The 22,899-nt window shown below is 37.3% G+C and overlaps 2 protein-coding genes across 2 annotated transcripts in view; both read right to left on the bottom strand.

Annotated features, from left to right (window-relative positions):
- Nucleotides 1–14: 14 nt before the first annotated feature.
- MTPN (myotrophin) overlaps nucleotides 15–22,899 on the bottom strand; it is a 62,045-nt gene continuing 39,160 nt past the window's right edge. The window contains exon 4 of the mRNA XM_032643038.1: nucleotides 15–3,230. Coding sequence (XP_032498929.1) covers nucleotides 3,144–3,230 — 87 coding nt within the window. The 3' untranslated portion in view covers nucleotides 15–3,143. The remainder of the gene's footprint in view (nucleotides 3,231–22,899) is intronic.
- On the bottom strand, nucleotides 488–2,983 carry LUZP6 (leucine zipper protein 6). The gene is made up of 2 exons (XM_032642556.1): nucleotides 2,927–2,983; nucleotides 488–697 (listed from the first exon to the last, which is right to left on the bottom strand). The coding sequence occupies exons 1-2, from the start codon at nucleotides 2,981–2,983 to the stop codon at nucleotides 524–526; spliced, it is 231 nt and encodes a 76-aa protein (XP_032498447.1). The 3' UTR covers nucleotides 488–523.

Genomic DNA, 22,899 nt, shown 5'->3' with positions numbered 1-22,899 from the left:
GCTGACACGCTGGCTGTAGCACAATTCAAGTTTATTCCATTTGTTCTTGCAACACAAAACTTCAACACAATATTATTTAGCATTCTGATGTACATGAACTAGGATAATATGAGAAACCCAATTGTGTCAAACGCATTACATTGTGGAAAAAATGAACTCAAATATATCAAAACGCACAAAGCACTAGTCTTCCTCCATTACTGCTTAGAAAGATATGATTGTTTCTCCATTTACAAAATAGAATCAGGACAATTTAAATTTTTTAAAATTTTGCATGCAAAACACTGCAGTTACTTGTGCAGGAGGGCACTCTCACCAGCTGCTTCTATACACAATCGAGTATACAGTATTGCATGGAAGAAAACAGCAGCTCAGTTGAAGATTTAGGAAAAAAAAAATCAAATAGGTACATATAGATTTGAAATCCATTATTTGGGGGAAAGAAATCAATGAATCAAGGACGTACTTGCTGGCAGCTTCCACTCACCGCACCCACCTACCTCGCCTTCATGCCCCACTGGGTTTAGAAGGTGAGCTGTGAACTACTGCATCGATTCTCGTGCCGTAGCTCAACTGTAAGTCTACAGATACCAGTCTGAGGCTGCAAGGGGGAATCTGTCAGCATACTAATGGAGACAGGTAAACCACCTGTCTTCACTTGATACGGTGCATACGATATGACTGACTTAATACAAAACTACAGAACATGCAAGATTTTTTCTGAGATGTTAAATATTACTTCAGTGGAGAACAAAACTTACTTAATCTTTTACTAATGCATGTAGTACCAAAAAGCAGACAAGGTTTTAGCTTCCTTTAGTCAAAATATGAACATTAAGTGTTGTGAATTTCTCTGCCAAGTGGTTCAGAAATACATTATAAATAACCTAGTTAAAAAAAAGAAACTAAACCATCTTGGTCAGTCTATTCTGTTTATCTGTTATTTTCTCAAGCAACTGCTTCATAATTATGGGGTTTACAAAATGGCTGAGAAAGAAGAGGGAAGGCAGAGTAGCCTCTACTGCATTACAAGGAACACGAGGATGAAGTGTACACAGAATCACATGGCCTCCAGACCAGGTGACTGTGGAAGCAGACCAGGTTTAGGAATGACAGGACCATGCACTCTCTGCAGCAGCCAACTACAAAAAACACTTAGAGAGTAAAGGTAAGACTGCATCGAGAGTAAAATCCAAGCCTTTTAAACAGCAGTATGCCAAGAAGTGGAAACAAAGATATCAAAACAGCTTGTCACTCCGCTGACAGTTACAGTCTGATAGAGTGCCCTCCATCTTCAGTGAGGAGAGCTCTGTGTTTCAGTTCAGTGATGTTATGAAGTACTGATTACCGACTTTTAATCCAACTCTAATAAATAGGCTGCATTAAGACAGCAGACTTAGCCAAATGTATCAAAGTATTTAAACCAGCATTTTGTGATTGTTTTCTTGGATGCAGGAAGATTACAGGGTTAGGCTAGTTTTAAGTGAAAAAGCCACAGGATAAAAAAAGGGTTCATGGGGAAAAATACACACACACAAACCCACACACCAACCAACCAATCAGCAAGTGGCCAATAAGACTTGTTGGCCAGGCTGACTGTTCTTGGTACTAGTTTAACCCTGCTGTAGAATGCTACATTGCCTTAAAAAATCATCATTAATTCTTTGTTATCCACAATCTGAATACAAGTCCCTCACCCACCCTCCCCCGTTTTAAAAATTTGAGGTACATTCAATTATTGCATGACATGGCTAAGGAAAAACCCTTATATTTTTAGTAAGCTTATATGGATGGCAAGTCAAAGGAATCTTAATATTTTATATGCAGGACAGCAAATTTAAGGGTATATGTTTTAATTAGCTGTACTGCTCATGAAATAAACATTAGAAAATGTGTCTAAATATTTTCTGCAGGTCCCAAGAACACCATTTTAGGGCACTGTATTTTAAGAACACAGAATACAATTTGAAGTTCTCACATTTTATGCAATGCATAATATAGAAAGGAAAAAATATATATTATGCAGGTGGGTTGGCATACATTCAGCAGAAGCCTATCAACACCTCAGGGAAACTTGGTAACACGCATATTTTTAAGGGATGGGGTTAAATTTGTCCAAACAGTAAATCTCACCCCAGTGATAGCTTTGGTGCAATAAGTAATCAGCATCCAGGATGGGTCTGAGAGAGGCATTCCAAAGAATGTTCCTTGATTCTCCAAACACAACTGAGGCCAATCCATTCAAATAGCAAATGAAGAAAATCCATAGGTACTAAGACAACTGTTCTCTCTTTATGATACTAACAGGCTTATGGCTATGATTCTATTTTTAAATCCCCTTTTACTACCAGCAGGAGTTTGAAAGTGTTTTCAATGTTCTATAAATGTCTGAATCTAGAGGAAAAAAAATATGCATACTGGAATGATTTCTCCTTTAGACTTCCAAAATTTTGAGATTTTATAAATAAAACTAGTCAGTTTTATCTAAAGATACATGAAATCCATGTGAAGGGGGAGAGGAAATCCAAAGTTCAGCCGCCCAGCAGTTTAGGAGTGTGCCCCTCCTCGCCTTAAATGAGCTTTCACATAAAGCTGGAAGTCACCGAGGGAAGATTTGGTCACCAACCACAGGCAGCGCTCTTAACTATGCCGGGAGATCCCCACTAGAGTGAATCTTAAGGCAGAAGGCTAGAGCTAATTGCTTATCTCAGCACCCTAAGTTACGTCACAGCAGCCACTACTGCTCGCACAGATGGGGCTACCAAATGTATAGTTGGCCTTGGTATAGTCAGACCCTCAATGCAATCTAATTAATAAATTAGCCAGGGAGCTGAAAAGGTCAAACGTTAATGGTATATTTTGTCTTTACTCTCCCATGGGTATAAGCTGTGTTTTTTTTTTTACTGGAAATGGAAAAGAGGCTGACCTGATCAGGAATCCTAGTAAAAGCCTGATCTTGTTTTTCTCCTCTCCTCCCAAACATTGTTTTTTTCTGGTAGTCCGATTTGTTATGAATTTCTCTCTCCCCTCACCCCTCTAGAAGTATTTTAGCTGAAGAAGCTGGCAGATAGTGACAGACAGACAGGCAGCAGTGTGAGGCCACAGGAGAGTCATTCTTCCAGAGCTGTTAGCCCATCCGTCCATCACTGAAGAAGGGCTTTGATTGCCTGGTTGTCAGTGGCTTCAAAGGCAGTCAGTCCATCTGGACCTTTCACAGTCTTATCAGCACCCTGGAAAAGAGGAAAGAGCCGTTATCATTAAACGAGGCCCACAACCAGGAGAAGAGAGTGAAAGCCAGGGCGCTTGGCAGAGGCAAAACTCCTTTACTACCGGAGTCCATTCTAGTGAAGGAGAAGCCCCGATGGTTAGAGACTAAGCTGTAAAAACACCAGATTATTTTTCAGGCACTAGAAATGTAAACTAGAAACTGCCAATAACATAGGCAATGACTGGCTTTTATTTATACTATCATATATTTACTCAATTAAGCTTTAAAAAAGAAGATCCCTATGTAGTATAAAACAGGGAGGGTTGGGAAGGAAATCACTTTTGCTAAAGAAGAAAGTATTACTGCGACAAAATTATCTTTTTTTCTTCTTTGCAACACTTTTTGGAGACTGCATAAGTAAAACACATTTGTAAAATCTAGAACTTACAAACCTTTTATTTTAGACAAATTCCTTAAGAACATGTACAATATTGGTCATTATACTTAATTTTAACTTAGCAGTAAATGGCTGGGATGTGGGCTAGGAAAGGAGGGTCCCTGCTATCATCTAGGGAAATTCTCTCCAGCTTGCTCTCAATGCTTCATGCAGAGGGTGCTGTCATGGAACATTTTACTTGCAACATGGCACTCTAGTTTCGAGAATGTGTACGCATACCTTTGTGTCTATTGTTTTTATCTGTCTTCCCTTATTAGAGTAAAAACTCAATGGGAGTAGAAATCTTGTTCATATTATCCACTATTGTGTCCCCAGTATCTAAAAAAGTACCTAGTGCATGGTGGGTGAATTTGCTCCCAAACCAAGTCTGAACCTCGCTAACTTCCACAGATAGCAACACTCCACCATGGAAAGGTTCTCTGCTAGCTCCAGCCCAACCTGTATGTATTCACCAAATAACCTCTTGTGTCCTGTCCTCCTCCCATTGCCAAGTCTCACTCATTCTTCTGTTCCTGAGGCCTATGGAATTGTCTAAACTTGGCATGCATGGTCCTGTAGAGACAAACTCGAGTCAAATTCACCAGTCTCTTTTCCCATTAACCTTTCAATACTCTAATCCTCTGGAATGTCACCATTCCTCAATGTACCGGGTGCCATGACTTTACACTTGTTGGAATATGGAATGCCTTACCCCCTTTCTGCTGGCAAATCCGTTCACTCATTCAACAAATATTTACTGAATGTTTGATGCACAGACACAAAACAAGATAGAGCCTGCCAGTTTGGCTAGTGTGAGAGACAGACAAGTCAACCAGTATGACGCAGTGGGATGAGAACAACAGTGTTATGCAGTGATGAGTGGTCTGTGAACCATAATGGGATGTGGTTAGGAGAGTGAAAGAAAGTCCTTCTGGATGAGGTAATGCTTGAGCTGAGCCTTGAGTAAGTACAAGTTGATTAGGTAAACCAGGAAGGAGATGACAGACATTCTAGCAAGTGTTAAATTATCACAAAGTCCTCCTCAATATGACTATAAAAGTCTGTTTTCTCTTTTCTAATTGAATTTAACTGCATTATGGAACATATGGAACTTACAGTAAGTGAGAGAGAAATCTGTGAGTGAGAACTTCAGTGTGGTGAGTACTCCAACACAGGTTAAGTGACAATAATTGGGACCATTGTATCCAAAACAAATTTTTATATTTATTTTTTATTGAATTACAATGTTGTGTTAATTACTGCTGTACAGCAAAAGTGACTCAGCTATATACATATACAGTATATATTCTTTTTCGTATTCTTTCCCATTATGGTTTATCACAGGATATTGAATACAGTTCCCTGTGCTATACAGTAGGACCTTGTTGTTTACCCATTCTATACATAGTAGTTTACATCTGCTAATCCCACATTCCCACTCCTACCCTCTCCCACTGCCCCCCACCCCCTGCCCTGGGGCAACCACCAGTCTATTCTCTGTGTCCCTGATTCTGTTTCATAGATAGGTTCATTTGTATCATATTTTAGATTCCACATATAAATCATATGGTATTTGTCCTTCTCTATCATACAAAGTTAAGTAAGTCAGAAAATCTCTAGGTTCATCCATGTTGCTGCAAATGGCATTATTTCGTTCTTTTTTATGGCCGAGTAGTATTCCATTGTATATAGGTACCACATCTTCTTTATCCATTCATCTGTTGATGGACATTTAGGCTGTTTCCATGCCCTGGCTATTGTGAACAGTGCTGCTATGAGCATAGGGATGCATGTATCTTTTTGAATTATAGTTTTGTCTGGATATATGCCCAGGAGTGGGACTGCTGGATCATATGGTAATTCTATTTTTAGCAAAACAAATTTTTTCTTATTCAATATTGATATCAATATTGATAACTGTTTTTATGACTAACATTGTAAACTGTAATTCTGCATTAACAAAAAGTTAAATATCATAGTGAATATCCGTTGCTTTTTAGCTGCCAGACTTCCCTTCTTTTGATAACAGCACCCTAATTTCATTCTGGGGAATCATTTGTCCCCATTGTGTGGACTCCTAGAACTGTAACTTAAGGTGCCATGTACTTTCCTTGCCAGGCATCAAAGCAGGACGCTCACTTCTGGATTTTGAATCTTGATTAGAGAGAACAAAAGAAAGACAACAAGAAGTCAGAGCTCATTTATTTCTGTGTTATCACCCAGAAGAGACAGTTGAGAAGTTCCTGCTATCTAGAGTCTTACAGCTACCATAGCTCTGGCCTCTTCTGAGCCTGGTCCTCCAGCTTTCCTATTGATTCTATGACTAATCCACCATCTTCAAAAAATTCCTTTTCTACTTGTTAGAGTCAACTTCTGCTATTTGCAACCCCAAAAATCTGATAAAAGTATGAAAAATTTTATACAAATCATCTTTTTTTTCTAATTGTAATACAAACTAATCACAGAACTCAGAATACACACCAAAAAACTCCCGGTAAAAAGAATTCCATCGATAATAGCATCAAAAAGAATAAAATGTTAGGAATAAAGTTAATGAACTCAAACCAGTTCTTCTAAAAAAGATAAACCAATTTTGTAAAAGAAAATGATTTTTTGATACTTGATGCAGTTATTGGAGAACTTAAGTATATCTGGCCTCACCCCTTTCCTGAGGAAACCATTTTCAGTAGTTATTAGTTCTAGTGATTATTTCCGTGGCTCTAAGTACTATACTCATGCCACTATTTGAGTTATTAACTTCAGAGATTACCTTCTGACTCCCTGCTGCATGGATGCTGCTCTAGCAGGGAGCACATCCCTTCCCCACATCCTCCCAATGTCTTATACTTCAAATAGCAGTTTCTGTTGCTTTGTAAATATTTTTGTATTTAAAACCTGTTTCTTGTTCCATCAAATTCCTCTACTTTATAAGATACTTTCTCTACCTTCCCATTACTGCCTCTACCTCTTAAAGTGCCAGCTTTTCTATTTTGTCAAGATTAACTTTTATATTCGGTTCTGTAAAAACTGTTGTTTATTGATTGATTTTTTCCTCCTATAGTCACCATACTGTATATTATATCCCCAGGACTTACTTATCTTATAAATGGAAGTTCCTACCTTTTAACCACCTTTACCCATTCCTCGCCCCCCCTCATCTGTTTTCTGTTACCTGTGAATTTTGAGACTCTTCATATAAGTGAGATAATACAGTACTTGTCTTTCTCTGATTTATCTCACTTAGCATAATGCCCTCAAGGTCATCCATGTTGTTGCAAATGGCAGGATTTTCTTCTTTTTTTAATAGCTAAATAATAATCCACTGCATTATGTGTGCATATGTGTGTGTGTATATACGCACCCACACACCCACCCCATTTTATTTATCCATGCATCTGTGGATAGACACTTAGGTTATTTTCCTGTCTTGGCTACAGTAAATAATGCTGCAGTGAACACAAGGTGTAGATAACTTCTTGAGTTAGGATTTTTGTTTCCTTCAGATAAACCCCCAGAAGTAAAATTGCTGGATCACATGGCAGTCCTATTTTTAATTTCTTAAGGAACCTCCATACTGTCTTCCACAGAGACTGCAGCAATTTATATCCCCTCCAATAGTGCACAAGGGTTCCCTTTATTCCACATCCTTGCCAACACTTATTATTTCTTATATCTTTGATAGCAGCCATTCTCATAGGTAAGAGGTGACAATTCATTGTGGTTTTGATTTGTATTTGCCTGATGATTAGTGACGTTGAGGAACCTTTTTATGTATCTGTTGGCCATCTGTATATCTTCTTTGTATAAACAAATGTCTATTCAGATCCTCTGCCCATTTTAAAATCAGATTTTTTTCCCTACTTTTTTTTCTATTGAGTTATATGAATTCATTATATATTTTGGGTATTATCCCCTTATCAGATACATGGTTTGCAAATATTTTTCTCCCATTCTATAGGTGGCCTTTTCATTTTGTTGATGGTTTCCTTTGCCTTTAGTGTCAAATTCAAAAACTCATCACCAAGACGAATGTCGAAGAGCTTACTATCTATGTTTTTCTCTAGGAGTTCCATGGTTTCAGGTCTTATTTTAAAGTCTTTAATTCATTTTGAGTCGATTTTTGTGTATGGTGTAAGATAGTGGTCCAGTTTCATTCTTTTGCATGTGCCTGTCCACTTTTCTCAACAGTATTTCCCTATTATATATTCTTGGCTGCTTTGTGGTAAATTAATTGACTGTGTGTGTTTGTGTGTGTATGAGTTTATTTCTGGATTCTCTATTCTGTTCCATTGATCTATGTACCTGTTTTCACATCAATACTATACTGTTTTGATTCCTACATATTTGTAATATCATTCGGAATCAGGAAATGTGATGCTGCTAGCTTTGTTCTCTTTTCTCAGGATTCCTCTGGCTATTCAGGATCTGCTGTGGTTCCATAAAAATTTTAGCATTGTTTAATCTAGTTCTGTGAAAAATGCCATTGGAATTTTGATGGAAACTGCATTAAAGCTTGCTTTGGGCAGTATGGACATTTTAACAATATTAATGCTGCCAATCCATGAGCACAGAATCTCTTTCCATTTATTAGTGTCTTCTTTAATATATTTCATCAATGTTGTACAGTTGTCAGCGTAAGAGTCTTTTGCCTCCTTGGTTAAATTTCTTTCTAGGTATTTTATTCTTTTTGACGCAATTTTACGTAGAATTAAAAAAAATCTCTTCTAATTTGTTATTAGTGTATAGAAACACAACTGATTTTTGTATATTGATTTTGTATCCTGCAAGTTTACTGAATTAGTTGAACAGTTCTAACAGTTTTTTTTTTTTGCTGTATGCGGGCCTCTCTGTTGTGGCCTCTCCCGTTGTGGAGCACAGGCTCCGGACGCACAGGCTCAGCAGCCATGGCTCACAGGCCTAGCCGCTCTGTGGCATGTGCAATCTTCCCAGACCTGGGCACGAAACCGTGTCCCCTGCATTGGCAGGTGGACTCTCAACCACTGCGCTACCAGGGAAGCCCCTAACAGTTTTTTAGTGGAGTCTTGAGGGTTTTCTATATGGAGTATCCTGTCACCTGCAAACAGAGAACATTTTACTTCTTCCCTTCCTACTTGGATGCTTTTTATTTCTTTTCTTGCCTAACTGCTCTGGCTAGGGACTTCCAGTACTATGTTAAATATAAGTGATGAGAGTGGGCGACCTCATCTTGTTCATTATGTTAGGGGAAAACTTTCAGTTTTTCACTGTGGATTATGATGTATAGCTTGTGGCCATAATATGGCCTTCATTATGCTGAGGCATGTTCCCTCTCCAGCCACTTCGTTGAGTGTTTTTATTCTGAACGTTAAATTTTCTGCATCTACTGAGATGACCATATGGTTTTTATCCTTCGTGTTGTTACTGTGGTGTTCACGTGGATGGCTCTGCAGATGCTGAATCATCCTGTGTCCCCAGAATAAATCCCAGCTGATCATGGAGTATGATCCTTTTAATGTATTGCTGAATTTGATTTGCTAACATATTGTTGAGGACTTCTGCATCTATGTTCATCAGGGATATTGGTCTGCAATTTTCTTGTGGCATCCTTGTCTGGTTTTGGTATAGGGCTAATGCTGGCCTTGTAAAATGAGTTTGGAAGCGGTCCCATCTGTACTGATGTTTTGGGGAAGACTTTGAGAAGGACTGGTATTAATTCTTCATTAAATGTTTGGTAGAACTCACCAGTAAAGCGATCTGGTCCTGGATATTGATAGACTTTTACAGTTAAAATATATAAACAGTGCTTAAATTACTTCTGGGTAAACACTGCTCACTGTGGCACCTAGCAGACAACTATGATCAGTTTTATTTCTATTGTTCCAATATCAAAACCCTGTGCAACTCTCCCAAGTGACAGAATCGGGAGATCCACACCCAAGTTTTCCCCACTCCTGTTCATTCATTTACAAATAACAACTTTTGATCCAATTTGTTATAGTTTGGCTAAACTGCTATAACGAAGAGGCTAAAACACAATGTATTAAACTAAGTTAATTTATTGCTCTCTCATAAAACAGCCTACTGCTACGTGTGCTCACCTCCACATGTGCTTCCAGCCTGCTGGATGTGGGGGTGAAAGTCCCCAGTAAGTGGCTTCACATTTTAGGTGATGATCTAGAAGTGGCACACATCATTTGTGCACATCCCATCAGCCCAAACTTAGAAACAAAGTCATATCCACTGCAAGGCAAACTGAGATACAAGGACTAGCTAGGCTGCAATGTATGCACCCAGTTAAAACCTGGGGTTCCCCTTCTAAAAGAGTAAAAAATGGACACAGAAGGCAATTTATAGTCTAATCCATGCTGTCCTGAAAATGCTTTAGAATATTATCTCCAAGTTCTGTCTGTCTAGCCTGCCTCTCCTTCCTGCACCCACTACTTCCACTCCACCCTCCTCCCCTTTACTTGCTCTCTGCTTTGTTTAAATGCTGGATTCTCCATGGTTCCGGTCTTTGGCACTCTTCGCTTTTTTGCCTGATCTCATCCATGTTACAATTTAAGTTCCAACCTTTATACTCATTTTGAACTTTTGAACATCTACCCTGATCTTTAAACCCATATATATATAAACACTTATACATGCCACTGAGACTTATCTACTTAAGTCCCAGAAATACCGCAAACTCTACGATTCCTAAAGTGAATCCATGATCTTTTCCTACAAACTTGTTTCTTTTTCTGGAGTATTCACTATCATGGTAAGAACCACCTTCCAGGAACTGTGGAGACACTATGCAGTTCTTCTTGTTTACTTCACATGTTATCAGTCACCAAATCTTTAGACCATAATGTTCCTAACATTTTCCACCTGTCGTTGCTACCACTACTTTCTTAGTTCAAGATTTTCATATGAAAATTCTAATGCAAGCTAGCCTCATCCACTGGAGGGCAGAGAGCAGAAGCAAGAACTACAATTCTGCAGCCTGTAGAATGAAAACCACATTAACAGGAAGACAGACAAAATGAAAAGGCAGAGGACTATGTACCAGATGAAGGAACAAGATAAAACCCCAGAAAAGCAACTAAAAGAAGTGGAGATAGATAGGCAACCTTCCAGAAAAAGAATTCAGAATAATAGTAGTGAATATGATCCAGGACCTCAGAAAAAGAATGGAGGCAAAGACTGAGAAGATGCAAGAAATGTTTAACAAAGACCTAGAAGAATTAAAGAACAAACAAACAGAGATGAGCAATACAATAACTGAAATGAAAAATACACTAGAAGGAATCAATAGCAGAATAACTGAGGCAGAAGAACAGATAAGTGACCTGGAAGATGGAATGGTGGAATTCACTGCCATGGAACAGAATAAAGAAAAAAGAGTGAAAAGAAATGAAGACAGCCTAAGAGACCTCTGGGACAACATTAAATGCACCAACATTCACATTATAGGGGTCGCAGAAGGAGAAGAAAGAGAGAAAGGACCAGAGAAAATAGCTGAAGAGATTATAGTTGAAAACTTCCCTAACATAGGAAAGGAAATAGCCACCCAAGTCCAGAAAGCACAGAGTCCCAGTCAGGATAAACCCAAGGAGAAACACACCGAGACACAGAGTAATCAAATTGACGAAAATTAAAGACAAAGGAAAATTATTAAAAGCAACAAGGGGAAAACGACAAATAACATACAAGGGAACTCCCATAAGGTTAACAGTTGATTTCTCAGCAGAAACTCTACAAGCCAGAAGGGAGTGGCATGATACACTTAAAGTGATGAAAGGGAAGAACCTACAACCAAGATTACTCTACCCTGCCAGGATCTCATTCAGATCCGATGGAGAAATCAAAAGCTTTACAGACAAGCAAAAGCAAAGAGAATTCAGCACCACCAAATCAGCTCTACAGCAAAGGCTAAAGGAACTTCTCTAAGTGGGAAACACAAGACAAGAGAAGGACCTACAAAAACAAACCCAAAACAATTAAGAAAATGGTAATAGCAACATATATATCAATAATTATTTTAAATGTGAATGGATTAAATGCTCCAACCAAAGGCACAGGCTTGCTGAATGGATACAAAAACAAGACCCATATACATGCTGTCTACAAGAGACCCACTTCAGACCTAGGGACACATACAGACTGAAAGTGAGGGGATGGAAAAAGATATTCCATGCAAATGGAAAGTGAAAGAAAGCTGGAGTAGCAATACTCATATCAGATAAAATAGACTTTAAAATAATGTTACAAGAGACAAGGAAGGATACTACATAATGATCAAGGGATCGATCCAAGAAGAAGATATAACAATTATAAATATATATGCACCCAACATAGGAGCACCTCAATACGTACGGCAAATGCTAACAGCTATAAAAGAGGAAATCGACAGTAACACAATAATAGTGGGGGACTTTAACACCTCACTTACACCAATGGACAGATCATCCAAACAGAAAGTTAATAAGGAAACACAAGATTTAAATAACACAATAGACCAGATTTAATTGATATTTATAGGACATTCCATTAGAAAACAGCAGATTACACTTTCTTCTCAAGTGCAAATGGAACATTCTCTAGGCTAGATCACATCTTGGGTCACAAATCAAGCCTCGGAAAATTTTAAAAATGGCAATCGTATCCAGCATCTTTTCTGACCACAATGCTATGAGACTGGAAAGCAATTACAGGAAAAAAAAAACTGTAAAAAACCACGAATACATGGAGGCTAAATGGTGCGCTACTAAATAACCAAGAGATCACTGAAGAAATCAAAGAAGAAATAAAAAAATACATAGAAACAAATGACAACAAAAACACAATGACCCAAACCCTCTGGGACACAGCAAAAGCAGTTCTAAGAAGGAAGTTTATAGCAATACAATCTCACCTCAAGAAGCAAGAAAAATCTCAAACAATCTAACACGACACCTAAAGCAACTAGATAAAGAACAACAAAGAAAACCCAGTCAGTACGAGGAAAGAAATCATAAAGATCAGAGCAGAAATAAATGAAATAGAAATGAAGAAAACAATAGCAAAAATCAATAAAACTACTAAAAGCTGTTTCTTTGAAAGCTGGTTCTTTCTTGCCTCTGCAACCTTCTCACGTTGCTGCTTCTGCTTGGCAAGGTACTCCAGTTCTCTATTAGATTCTTGGACACTAAGTTGCTAAGATTCAACTCAAGTGTCAACTGCTTTTTGAAGTTACATTTGTGGTACCTAAAGTTGGAATGACATCCTTATTTATAACACACTATGCCCTTGACTCCCAGGACCACACGTGACCTCTTCTTCCTTTAGGTCTCTGCTGTTACATGTAAACTCCTGTCACAGCAATCACAACACTTTGTGCACGTGTTTTACATTTTACTAAATGTGGTGACAGCAGTAACCATGTTTATCAGTCTCTGAAACCACAAGGCCTTGCACAGTGTCAATAACAGGCTATCAAATGATATTAGAAAAATTAAATGTTTTTTAAAATTAATTGTTACAGACAGGGACTGTACACATATAATAAAGGACTAGATCAGGACTAGGCTCACCTGCTTATAGTTACAGCGTGATTCTGATTGTGATAGTTTCCTGGAGGAGGAAAAGGCTGCTACAGCCAAGTTAAGTGGCCCAAGTAGAGAGGCCATTTGTCATTCTAGGGAGTAAAAAAGCTTTAAAACCTCACCAGTAATTTCTTCATTTCAAAAGTTACCGTTTTAGACAATCAAGTATTATTTGATAGTAAGTTGTAGAATATGGGGAATGTTTAAAAAAATTCATCATACTGTCTCTGCCCTTGAATAGAATAGTTTACAACGTAGCTAGAAAGGTAAGATATACTGGCATGAAACAAGAGCGCATCTTTATCTACTTCTTACTTCAGATAGCTCAATTCTGCTTTATACCACCAGGTTTTTTTGTGTGTTTTAAAAAAAATTACCACCAGTTCTTAATCTGGACAAATAGGCCAGAAAACTGGATTAGTAACATTTTAAGAATGAAACTCTTAAACTTGTACTCAGGTTATCTGACATTATCTTGACAGAAGGCTTTTGTGGCAAAGATGATGATTATAATTATACTAATCAATTGTTAGAACACTATGCAGCTTTGTTTCAATGCAAAATTTATCAAATCAATTAAAAAATTAGCATTTAGATACACACATGACATCTTGGCGGACATTTCTGTATTATGTTGCTAGATACTGTTTCACAACCTTGGAATATAACCACTATCTCAGAAATAAAAATTTAGCAACCATGGTTTGGTATATTCAACTCACTTTTGGAAAGAAAGTGGGTTAGAATCAAGTACAAAAGGAATGCCTGAATAAATATATCTGATATTAAATGTCCCAACAAGGACTCTTAAAATGTAAAGGAACAAAGCAATTCTTTGTGCTCTCCCTTTAACCACTTGATTAACTCTTATTCAATTGTTTCCCTGAAGCCCTTCTGGAGTTTCCAGGACAGCTGGCTCCCTCTCTTCCTGTATGCCCCCTGGCACGTTGCTGATCATACTTCAAGGTGTATATTGGGTTGGTCAAAAAGTTCGTTCGGTTTTAAGTAAAAATAAAAGACACATTTTTCATTTTCACCAAGAACTTTATTGAATGGATTCATTAACCAAATGAACTTTTTGGCCAACCCAGTACTACAGCTTGGCTCATCCAAAGTCTAGCGCAAACCCCTTTTTTCTGTGCTTTCCTCTCTTATAGAGGCTGAAAAGGCACTGAATCCCCAGACTCCCTTAAAGCTACAGGTGGCCATCTGGCACAAAGCTGGCATCTTGTGGATAGCTTTCCTTTTCCAATAAAGCCTCAGGGAGGAGAGTGTCCTTAACTGTTTCCCTTCTCCCTGCCCAAAACAGACACAATGCCTGGAGGTTCAGCAGTCATCTTGCAACTGTAAGGAGTGGGGAAGACAGGGAAGAAGAGAGTGTGGGGTACTGAGGACAAGTGGAGCCAGCTACTCAGCCCTGGACTGCTCACCTTCAGGCATTTCATTAAGAGCCACTTGTTTTTTTTCTAAGCTGAGATATAATTGACAGAGACCATTATATTAGTTTTAGTTGTACAACATGACGATATGATACATGTATATATTGCAAAATTTACCACAATAAGGTTAACATCCATCACTGTAGAGTTACGAATTTTTTTTCCTTCTGATGAGAGCTTTTAAGCCTTACTGTCTTTCACAGCTTTCAGGTATATAATACAGTACTAAGGATAGCTACCGTGCTGTTGTTGCATCCCCAGGACTGACTTACCTGGTAATTCTAGGCCTCTAACCTTTTGACCCCACACACCCTCCACCCAGCCGCCTGCCTCTGGCAACCATCAATCTAATCTGTTCTCTGTATCTGAGTTTGTTTCGTTTTTGTTGTAGATTCCATATATAAGTGAGATCATACAGTATTTTTCTCTGTCTGACGTATTTCATTTAGCGTAATGCCTTCAAGGTCCACCCATGTTGTCACCTAGAGATTATCATACTAAGTGAAGTCAAAGACAAATTTATGGTTTCACTTTTATGTGGAATCTAAAAAACAGTACAAATGAACTTATTTACAAAGCAGAAACAGACTCACAGATTAGAAAACAAACTTATGGTTACCAAAGGGGAAGGGTGAGGAGGGATAAATTGGGAGTATGGGATTAACAGATGCACCTACCATATATAAAATAGATAAATAATAACAAGGATGTATGTATAGAACAGGGAACTATATTCAATATCTTGTAAAGGAAAAGAATTTCTAAAAGTATATAGATATACACACACATATATTTATAACCAGATCACTTTGCTGTACACCTGAAACTAACACAATATTGTAAATCAACTATACTTCAAGTTAAAAAAATTGTGACTCAGTATATTGTACACCTGTAACTTATATAATATTGTACATCAACTACACTTCAAAATAAGAAAAAGCAGGTGGTGTGGTTCAAGGACATACTGAACCTGGCCACCCAATTTTACCACAAATTAGCTGTGTAACTTTAGGCAAGTCCCTTAACCTTTCTGTGCTACTTTCTGCAAATAAAATGGCAAACCTAACATGATTTCGGCAGTAACTCCTAGATCAAAAATTCTCTTAATCTCTCTTAAAAATAAGAACTAATTATACAATGGAATATTATTTGGCCACGAAAAAGAAGAGCCACTTTCTTGTTTAAATCTCCGTAGTAGGAGTTTTTGTTACAGTTGAACCCTACTTCCCTTACAGCACTTGTCATAGTCCTTTATTATCTGTTAACTGTGCTTCATTGGACATGAAACGAAGCATAGGACCAGGTGTTAAATCTTGCTTTTCTAACTTCAATGCCATGCTCCTCCTCATCTGCACCCCCTCTGCCTCTCTAAACAACATGCTAACCATGCAACAGGGAATGACATGTATTCTACATTTCTCTTCATTTTATTTCTCCTTTGGAGACAGTGACTACAGTTCATTTTCAGTTGCATATAAATGGTCTTAGATTTGTTCTTATGTTACCCTTGTGAAAATATGATTTTTAACATCTCCACTGTTTGTGAAAATATGATTTTTAACATCTCCACTGTAGTCATATCTAGCAAAAACAGAAAGATCATTTCAAGGTTTCAGAGAGAAATTCATCATGGAAATATAAGGGATGGGAGAAAGTATAAATGAGCCTTCAAATTACTTCTCTCCAAAGACATTCAGATAGTGAGCCAATATATTACCTATGATGTGGTACACTGTAAGTTTTGGATGAAAAGTTTGTTTATTTGAAACAGTCATTTTCATAAAACTTGCTTTTCAGGGAACCCTCATTCTTGCAGCAAGTCTTCCCTTTTCTGAGAAATACATCAAAGTCATCTGCATCAATCCTAACTGGTCTTAGTATTTACTGAGAATTTAGGATGAGCTCAGTATTGCCGTCCATGACTTGCATACAGTGTCTCTTCTAACTACTTGGCTACACTGAGAGGCAGTGTAATGTAGTGGTTACAGACACAAGCTCTGGAGCCAAAGTGATGGGGTTTGAATCCTAACTCTCCTCCTGTGTGAGCCTGGGAAAGCTTCCTAATGCCCTGGGCCTCAGTCTCCCCAATGGTAAAATGGGGGATAAAAATCGTACCTACTTCATAGGATTACTGTGATGACTAAGTGAATTAATACATGTAAAGCACTTAAATGACATTTCCTATGTATAAGTACTATTTTAACTATGAGCTAATTTACCTGCTCATCAACTCTATGTGATGAGTACTGGCCCCATGTTGCAGCAGAGGATGCTTAGACTGGGATGATAAGGAATTTATTCAAAGCCCCGAAGCTATTAGGAAGGAGAACTCAGAACCAAACTTGGGGGTGTGTGATGTCACAACTCACAGTTTATGTCACTAACAGAAACTATCTAAAATAATGATGCACTCCAGTCTAAAAGAGCTAAATAGGTAAAAAAACAATGAGCTTACAATGGGCATACTTGTGGATGAGATTTGTGAGATATATCAAAACAGCATTAACAACTGGTTTCTTCAGTTATTTAGGGGGGTAAGTTTTCTAGCTGTATCAATTCTGCTAGTCCTTTTCTAACACAGTTTCTTAAACTAAGGCAATTCAGAAAGGCATTGCTCAGTTCTTTGCAGGTCATCTGTCCTAAAATTTTTTTGAAACCAAACATGCCCATGTTATATGGAGAACTCTGGGGATTCCAAGTAATCATAAAATGTTTGCTTCAGAATGTGTGAAACTGTTTAGATTTTACTGGGAGTGGAACAGTGAGTAATTTGAGTAAAGAAATGTTTCTACCTACCAGCACACCTACTTATTTAGGCTGAAAGGCTTGACTTCTAAGTCCTTATATCTTACGCACTTGATTCTCAATTCAAGCAGCAAAATCTGTACCGTAGATCCTTCTTGAGGATTTGACAATGCTGGTATTTGAGAGGGGTATTCAAATTTTATTATTAACTGGCCGCTTGATTTTTTAAAACACAGCACGGAAAATACATGGGGGCAAATCATCAATGTTATCAGATAAGGTGGTTTTCTGTATTTTCTTAACAGACTGATTTTTAGTACTTTTTCTTCTCTACAGCAATTGTACGTAAGACGTTAATCATTTTGACTTTCTTTTTATAAAAGGAAGGTTGTTGAGTAAATCTTTGTTTCTCACTCATTTGTCCCACACAATGAATGTACAGAGTGGTCTGAAACAGCTGTGCGTCACTAACATGAGTTGCACAAGCATCAGTGGTTACATATTTCCGTTGTAAGGTTACAGCAGATATCCTAAGGAGGTAAATTCTTTGACACAGTATGAAGCAGAGAAATGATGGAAAACAAAAAAGCAAAGTTTCTTTTGGACTTTTCTCTCTCAGATATAGCTTCGTATTATCACTAACAACAAATCAACAAATGGGTTTATAATAACAAGTATACTGTCAGTTTGTTTCTGTAATCTAAGAATAAAACAGTAATTATAATGTTTTAAAAACTTTCATTAAATTTTCAGTTCATGAGATCTGTGATTCTCTCATGCTGGGGTAATTTTTCTATTTATTTGTTTAAAAGAATTCTTGTTTTAATAGGAGGTTGACTGGTCATTTTTAATAGCAATATATAGTATATAAGGGACAGAGTATAAACCACACTAGAGTAAATGACTGAAAGCTTACCTGTCTAAATTCTAAATGATAGAGAACTTAAAGGTTAACTTGTATTATCTTTTAAAGATGTTAAGTATTTCTCCTTTCCCCACAATATCCTTTAGTGGATTATTTAGAAACAGTTTTCCTTAGAAAATAAGGATACTTCTTAAAATCCTTTATTATCAAAGGGATTACATAGATTATAAAGAATTTTAATAAGTATAAATATTATAGAAATCTGGTATATATTAAATACTATATACTGTTAAAGGAAATGTCTAACATGATAGTGTATTAATGCTACAGGTAAACTATTATTTCTCTTAGAGAACTGTTTCTTTACACAGAAACTAGATGATTTCAAATTATATGTAACTGTGAAAAATAAATGAATTTTGGACTTATGAACATCCATTGATTATAATATTATAGTTCAAGAGTACCACTTCAAGATTAACTCTCTTCTAAATAATGTGTTCATGCAACACTGCTATTATTCAGGTATCTGAGATTCTAATCAGGAAGATCAGCTCAGTAATATTTTTATACATCTTTTAAATATCTCTTTTATTCCAAAAATTTCCTGTTAAGATTTTTTTAGGGCAAAGAAGGAGGAACCTTATTCAACTGTGAGATAATTACGATTCAAAATGACAGGTGCTTACACGGTCTGTTTTTGCTTTCATAACATCAGGCTGAAGTCTGGTTAGGCTTGGCCTTTTTAATGACTGCTGTGCAGCTGCCACTTCTTCTGTTTCATACTCTCACTTGGGCTTCTTACTCCCTGGGACCACTCAATTACCCAGGATGCTTCTCGAGCCTGCATTTTTTACCTGCTTCATCAGTTTCCTTTCACCAGTTTTACTAATGTTTCTCATGTACTCTGGATTTGGTGAGAATACCAGGAGTTTTGTTCATTTCCCTTGCTTCTTGTTAAATTATTATTTAACAGTTCTATAGTTTTAGCTTAATTAATAAATTAATCTATTTATTGGATGCATTGGGTCTTCATTGCTGTGCGTGGGCTTTTCTCTAGTTGCGGCGAGCAGGTGCTACTCTTTGTTGCAGTGCAAGGGCTTCTCGTTGTGGTGGTTTCTCTTGTTGCAGAGCGTGCAGAGCATGGGCTTCAGTAGTTGTGGCTCGCGGGCTCTAGAGTGCAGGCTCAGTAGTTGTGGCGCACGGACTTAGTTGCTCTGTGGCGTGTGGGATCCTCCCAGACCAGGGCTCGAACCCGTGTCCCTTGCATTGGCAGGCAGATTCTTAACTACTGCGCCACCAGGGGACCCTTGTTTTAGCTTATTTTAAATGTTCATGTTTGTTTTGTATTTCAATATTTGTTTAGATTTATTCACATACTGACTTCTTGCGTACCTCCTTCAGTCTTCACCTCTGGGTCTCATTTGTTTCTTACTGAAAGCACATCCAACTCTTCACTCATCTGTTCCTCAAGGGTACTGACCACTTCTGGGCTTCAAGCTGCCTTGGATCAACTCCTACCTTTCACAACAGTCCTCTCATGCTCGTGTTTGGGAATGTTTTCTTCTTCAACTTCATCCTACCTGCCTTCTGTCTCTCAAGGCTTCATTATAATTTCTTGTCTAATGAACCCTGCTGTCTTATGGTCTAAAACAGATGTTGATTCATTCATTTTAAAAACATCTTCTCTGTCATCAGAGGGCAAAAAGGAGATACCCATGGCATGTGCTCAGACCTCAGGCTTCAAGCGGAAGTCCCACAAGTGTTGATCGCTACATTTTTTTCATTCATGAATGTATCAATTAAAAATCAGGCCAAATATCTTTTACCTGCAGAAATATCCATAATCATTTCTCACAGCTATCCCTGACAGTAAGTCTGAAAGCCACTCTCATAGCTATCCCTGACAGTAAGTCTGAAAGCCACTCTCAAGTAGTAGAAAGAACATGGGTTTTTGAGTCATATAACTTGGAGCAAATCTTGATTTCATTATATTCTATTAGACTTCAGGTAGTTATTTAACCTCCTCAGGACAGATGGTCACCTCATCCATAAAATGGAGATGATTATACTTATGTATTTGGAGATTATATAAACAAAGATTATATTAGATTTCCCACAGCTGTTACTTTCCTCTTTTGCTATATGGACAATAAAGAATTAAATTTTTAAAATTTTTACTTGTGTCATGAACTTCATCTTCCATTGCATTAAAGTTTTTTTTAAAAAGTCCAGTAAGTAATACAGCATATAGCATAGAGTTTGATTTTATACATTCTACCATTCTTTTGTTTTCTGTAATTTGTTTTTCTCTATTAGTTGTGATCATACTGAGTTTTAAAATTTATTGTTTTGGCTTTTTTCCTATGCTAATGATATACCAGTGGAATAATGTAGTCGACCCTTGAACAGCGTGGTGGGGGGAGGTTAAGGGCACTGACCCTCTCTGCAGTTGAAAATCCACTTGTAACTTACAGTCGGCCTTTCATATCTGCAGTTCCTCCACATTTGTGGATTCAACCAACCGTGCATCGTGCAGTATATGCAGCATTTACTACTGAATAAAATCTGTGTGTAAGTGGACTGGGTCAATACAAACCTTTGCTGTTCACGGATCAGTTGTACATTAGAGATGTCAATGAATGTGGAAAACTTCTAAACTACATACTTTTAAAATGAATTAATAGTAATTGATAAAGATTCTACTTTTGATAAAAGACAGAATAAACCAGATTTCATAATACAAACATTGACTGCACTTTAAAAAAGTGTACTGGAATAGCCTTATTTTAGCAATTAAGGATTTTTTAAAGAGCACAGTTTCCCCCCTCAAAAATTTGGTTAATAGAACTATAGGGTACACATTAAAGGAGCTTATGCAAAAATAAAATTGAAGTAATTAATTTTGAAAAAAGAACTAAATTTTATGTTGCTTTCAAAAAGGTAAAAAAAAAAAAACCCTTTCATCTAAAGTCAATAACAGCTCTACATGGTTACAAATGATGTGCCATCAGTACAGCCATCTCTGAATGTCACTTGTTTAGCTACAAAAATTAAGGATCAGACACAAATGAAAGAATATTATGGGCACAAGTAAAATTTAAAAACTACTTACTTAAAAGTCAGGAAACTCAACTTATAACCAGTAATTCAGCAACACAGCACATATTTATAAAGACCCTTCTGGGATAACATGTCAGGGGCCTAATGTACATTCAAACCAAGCCAGCTCTTCATGAACTTATTTAATGTAGAAGATTCTTTCTTAACAGTGGAATCTTATAGACAAGGTCTTGGTCACCTAGAGCATCATGTTTTGGGAATAAGAAATATGGAACAATGGTTTTGGCTCTATCATAAGAATAATTACATCTTGTTCTGTTTGTCCTAGGAGGAAAGAGAAGCTTATCAGAAAGAAATACAGTTCTGATCTACAGTTTGAGATCTGGCTAGGAGGGAGGAGCCTGCTTAGGGGCATTTCATTTAGTAAATGACCAGAGCCCTAAACTAAAAAGGATCCCATGGAGTTTTTTATTTTCAAAGAAAACCCTTGGCTAGATAGAAAAGGTCAGGGAAAGGGGGAGAAGGAAGGGGAAGGAAGGAACCATTCATTTCTTGTTTGTTTTAATTCTGACTTATGAATTTATTAATTTGTAATTGATATAGCTGACATATAATACTATTAGTTTAAGGTATACAACATAATGATTTGTTTATATACTGTGAAATGATTACCGCAATAAGTTTAATTAATATCACTTCACATAGCTTAAAAATTGTTTTCCTTTGATGAGAACTTTAAAGATCTACCCTATTAGCAACTTTCAAATATATCAATAATACAGTATTAACTGTTTCTTTTGCTCTATACTTAGCAGATAGATTGAGGCCAAGGGAATTAAGTCAACACTGAGGAAGAGCTGAGAAGTATCCAAAAAAGAAGTCAGATGCTGGTCACGTGACTTATGCCCATGGACAAGCTGTGCCTCGACTGTAGACCTATGTGAGACAACACGATCTCTTTAATGCTTAAGCCTGTCTGAGCTGGGTTTAGTTACTTGCAATACAGGGTCCCAACCAACAAAATATTGAAATTATAAACATCTTTCATGAAATGTAAATTAATATCTGTAGCCTTCGACAACCAGTTTTTAACATAATATGCAAAAGTATTCCCCCAGGGATGAAATTATCCAGTAGTTTTCAAAGGTACTTTTTAATCTTTTCATGGGTGTTGTGGAGGAATAGACAGTAAGGAGAAAGACAGTGGCTGGAAATCTTTGTGAGTACATCCTACCACAGATTCTGGATCCATTACAGTGGCAAAGAATAATAATCCCCCTTTATTTTGGCTTTTCATATCAGTACAGTGTATAATATGGAAAAACTCCTGTTGCCATATGCCAAAACCTCCCAACCCCTCCCCCGCCCCAAACTTTCAAAAACCACCACCACCACACATTTAAAGGAATCCGGTAGTTGTGTTTAACATGAAGGTATGGGTAAACCCCCTAGTTTTAGAGGACCTGAATTAACTGCTTTCAGACAGTATCTTTGAAAAGTTGTCAATGAAGTGTTGAGACAAATGTGCTACTTTCTCATTGTTCTCCAAATCTTACTGAAGTTCAATCTATGAAGCATAAAATCCTCTTTAGTCT

The sequence above is a fragment of the Phocoena sinus genome, chromosome 9 (assembly GCF_008692025.1).
Source record: "Phocoena sinus isolate mPhoSin1 chromosome 9, mPhoSin1.pri, whole genome shotgun sequence".
Lineage (NCBI taxonomy): Eukaryota > Metazoa > Chordata > Mammalia > Artiodactyla > Phocoenidae > Phocoena > Phocoena sinus.
This window is presented reverse-complemented; position numbering and strand designations above follow the sequence as displayed.

What these genes read in the sequence shown, in the direction of transcription:
- LUZP6 (XM_032642556.1), bottom strand. Translation starts at nt 2,983, where the DNA reads ATGTTTGGGAGGAGAGGAGAAAAACAAGATCAGGCTTTTACTAGGATT. An exon ending in TTACTAGGATTCCTGATCAG is followed by an intron (nt 698 to 2,926) that starts GTCAGCCTCTTT and finishes CATGTTCTGTAG; the next exon opens with TTTTGTATTAAGTCAGTCAT.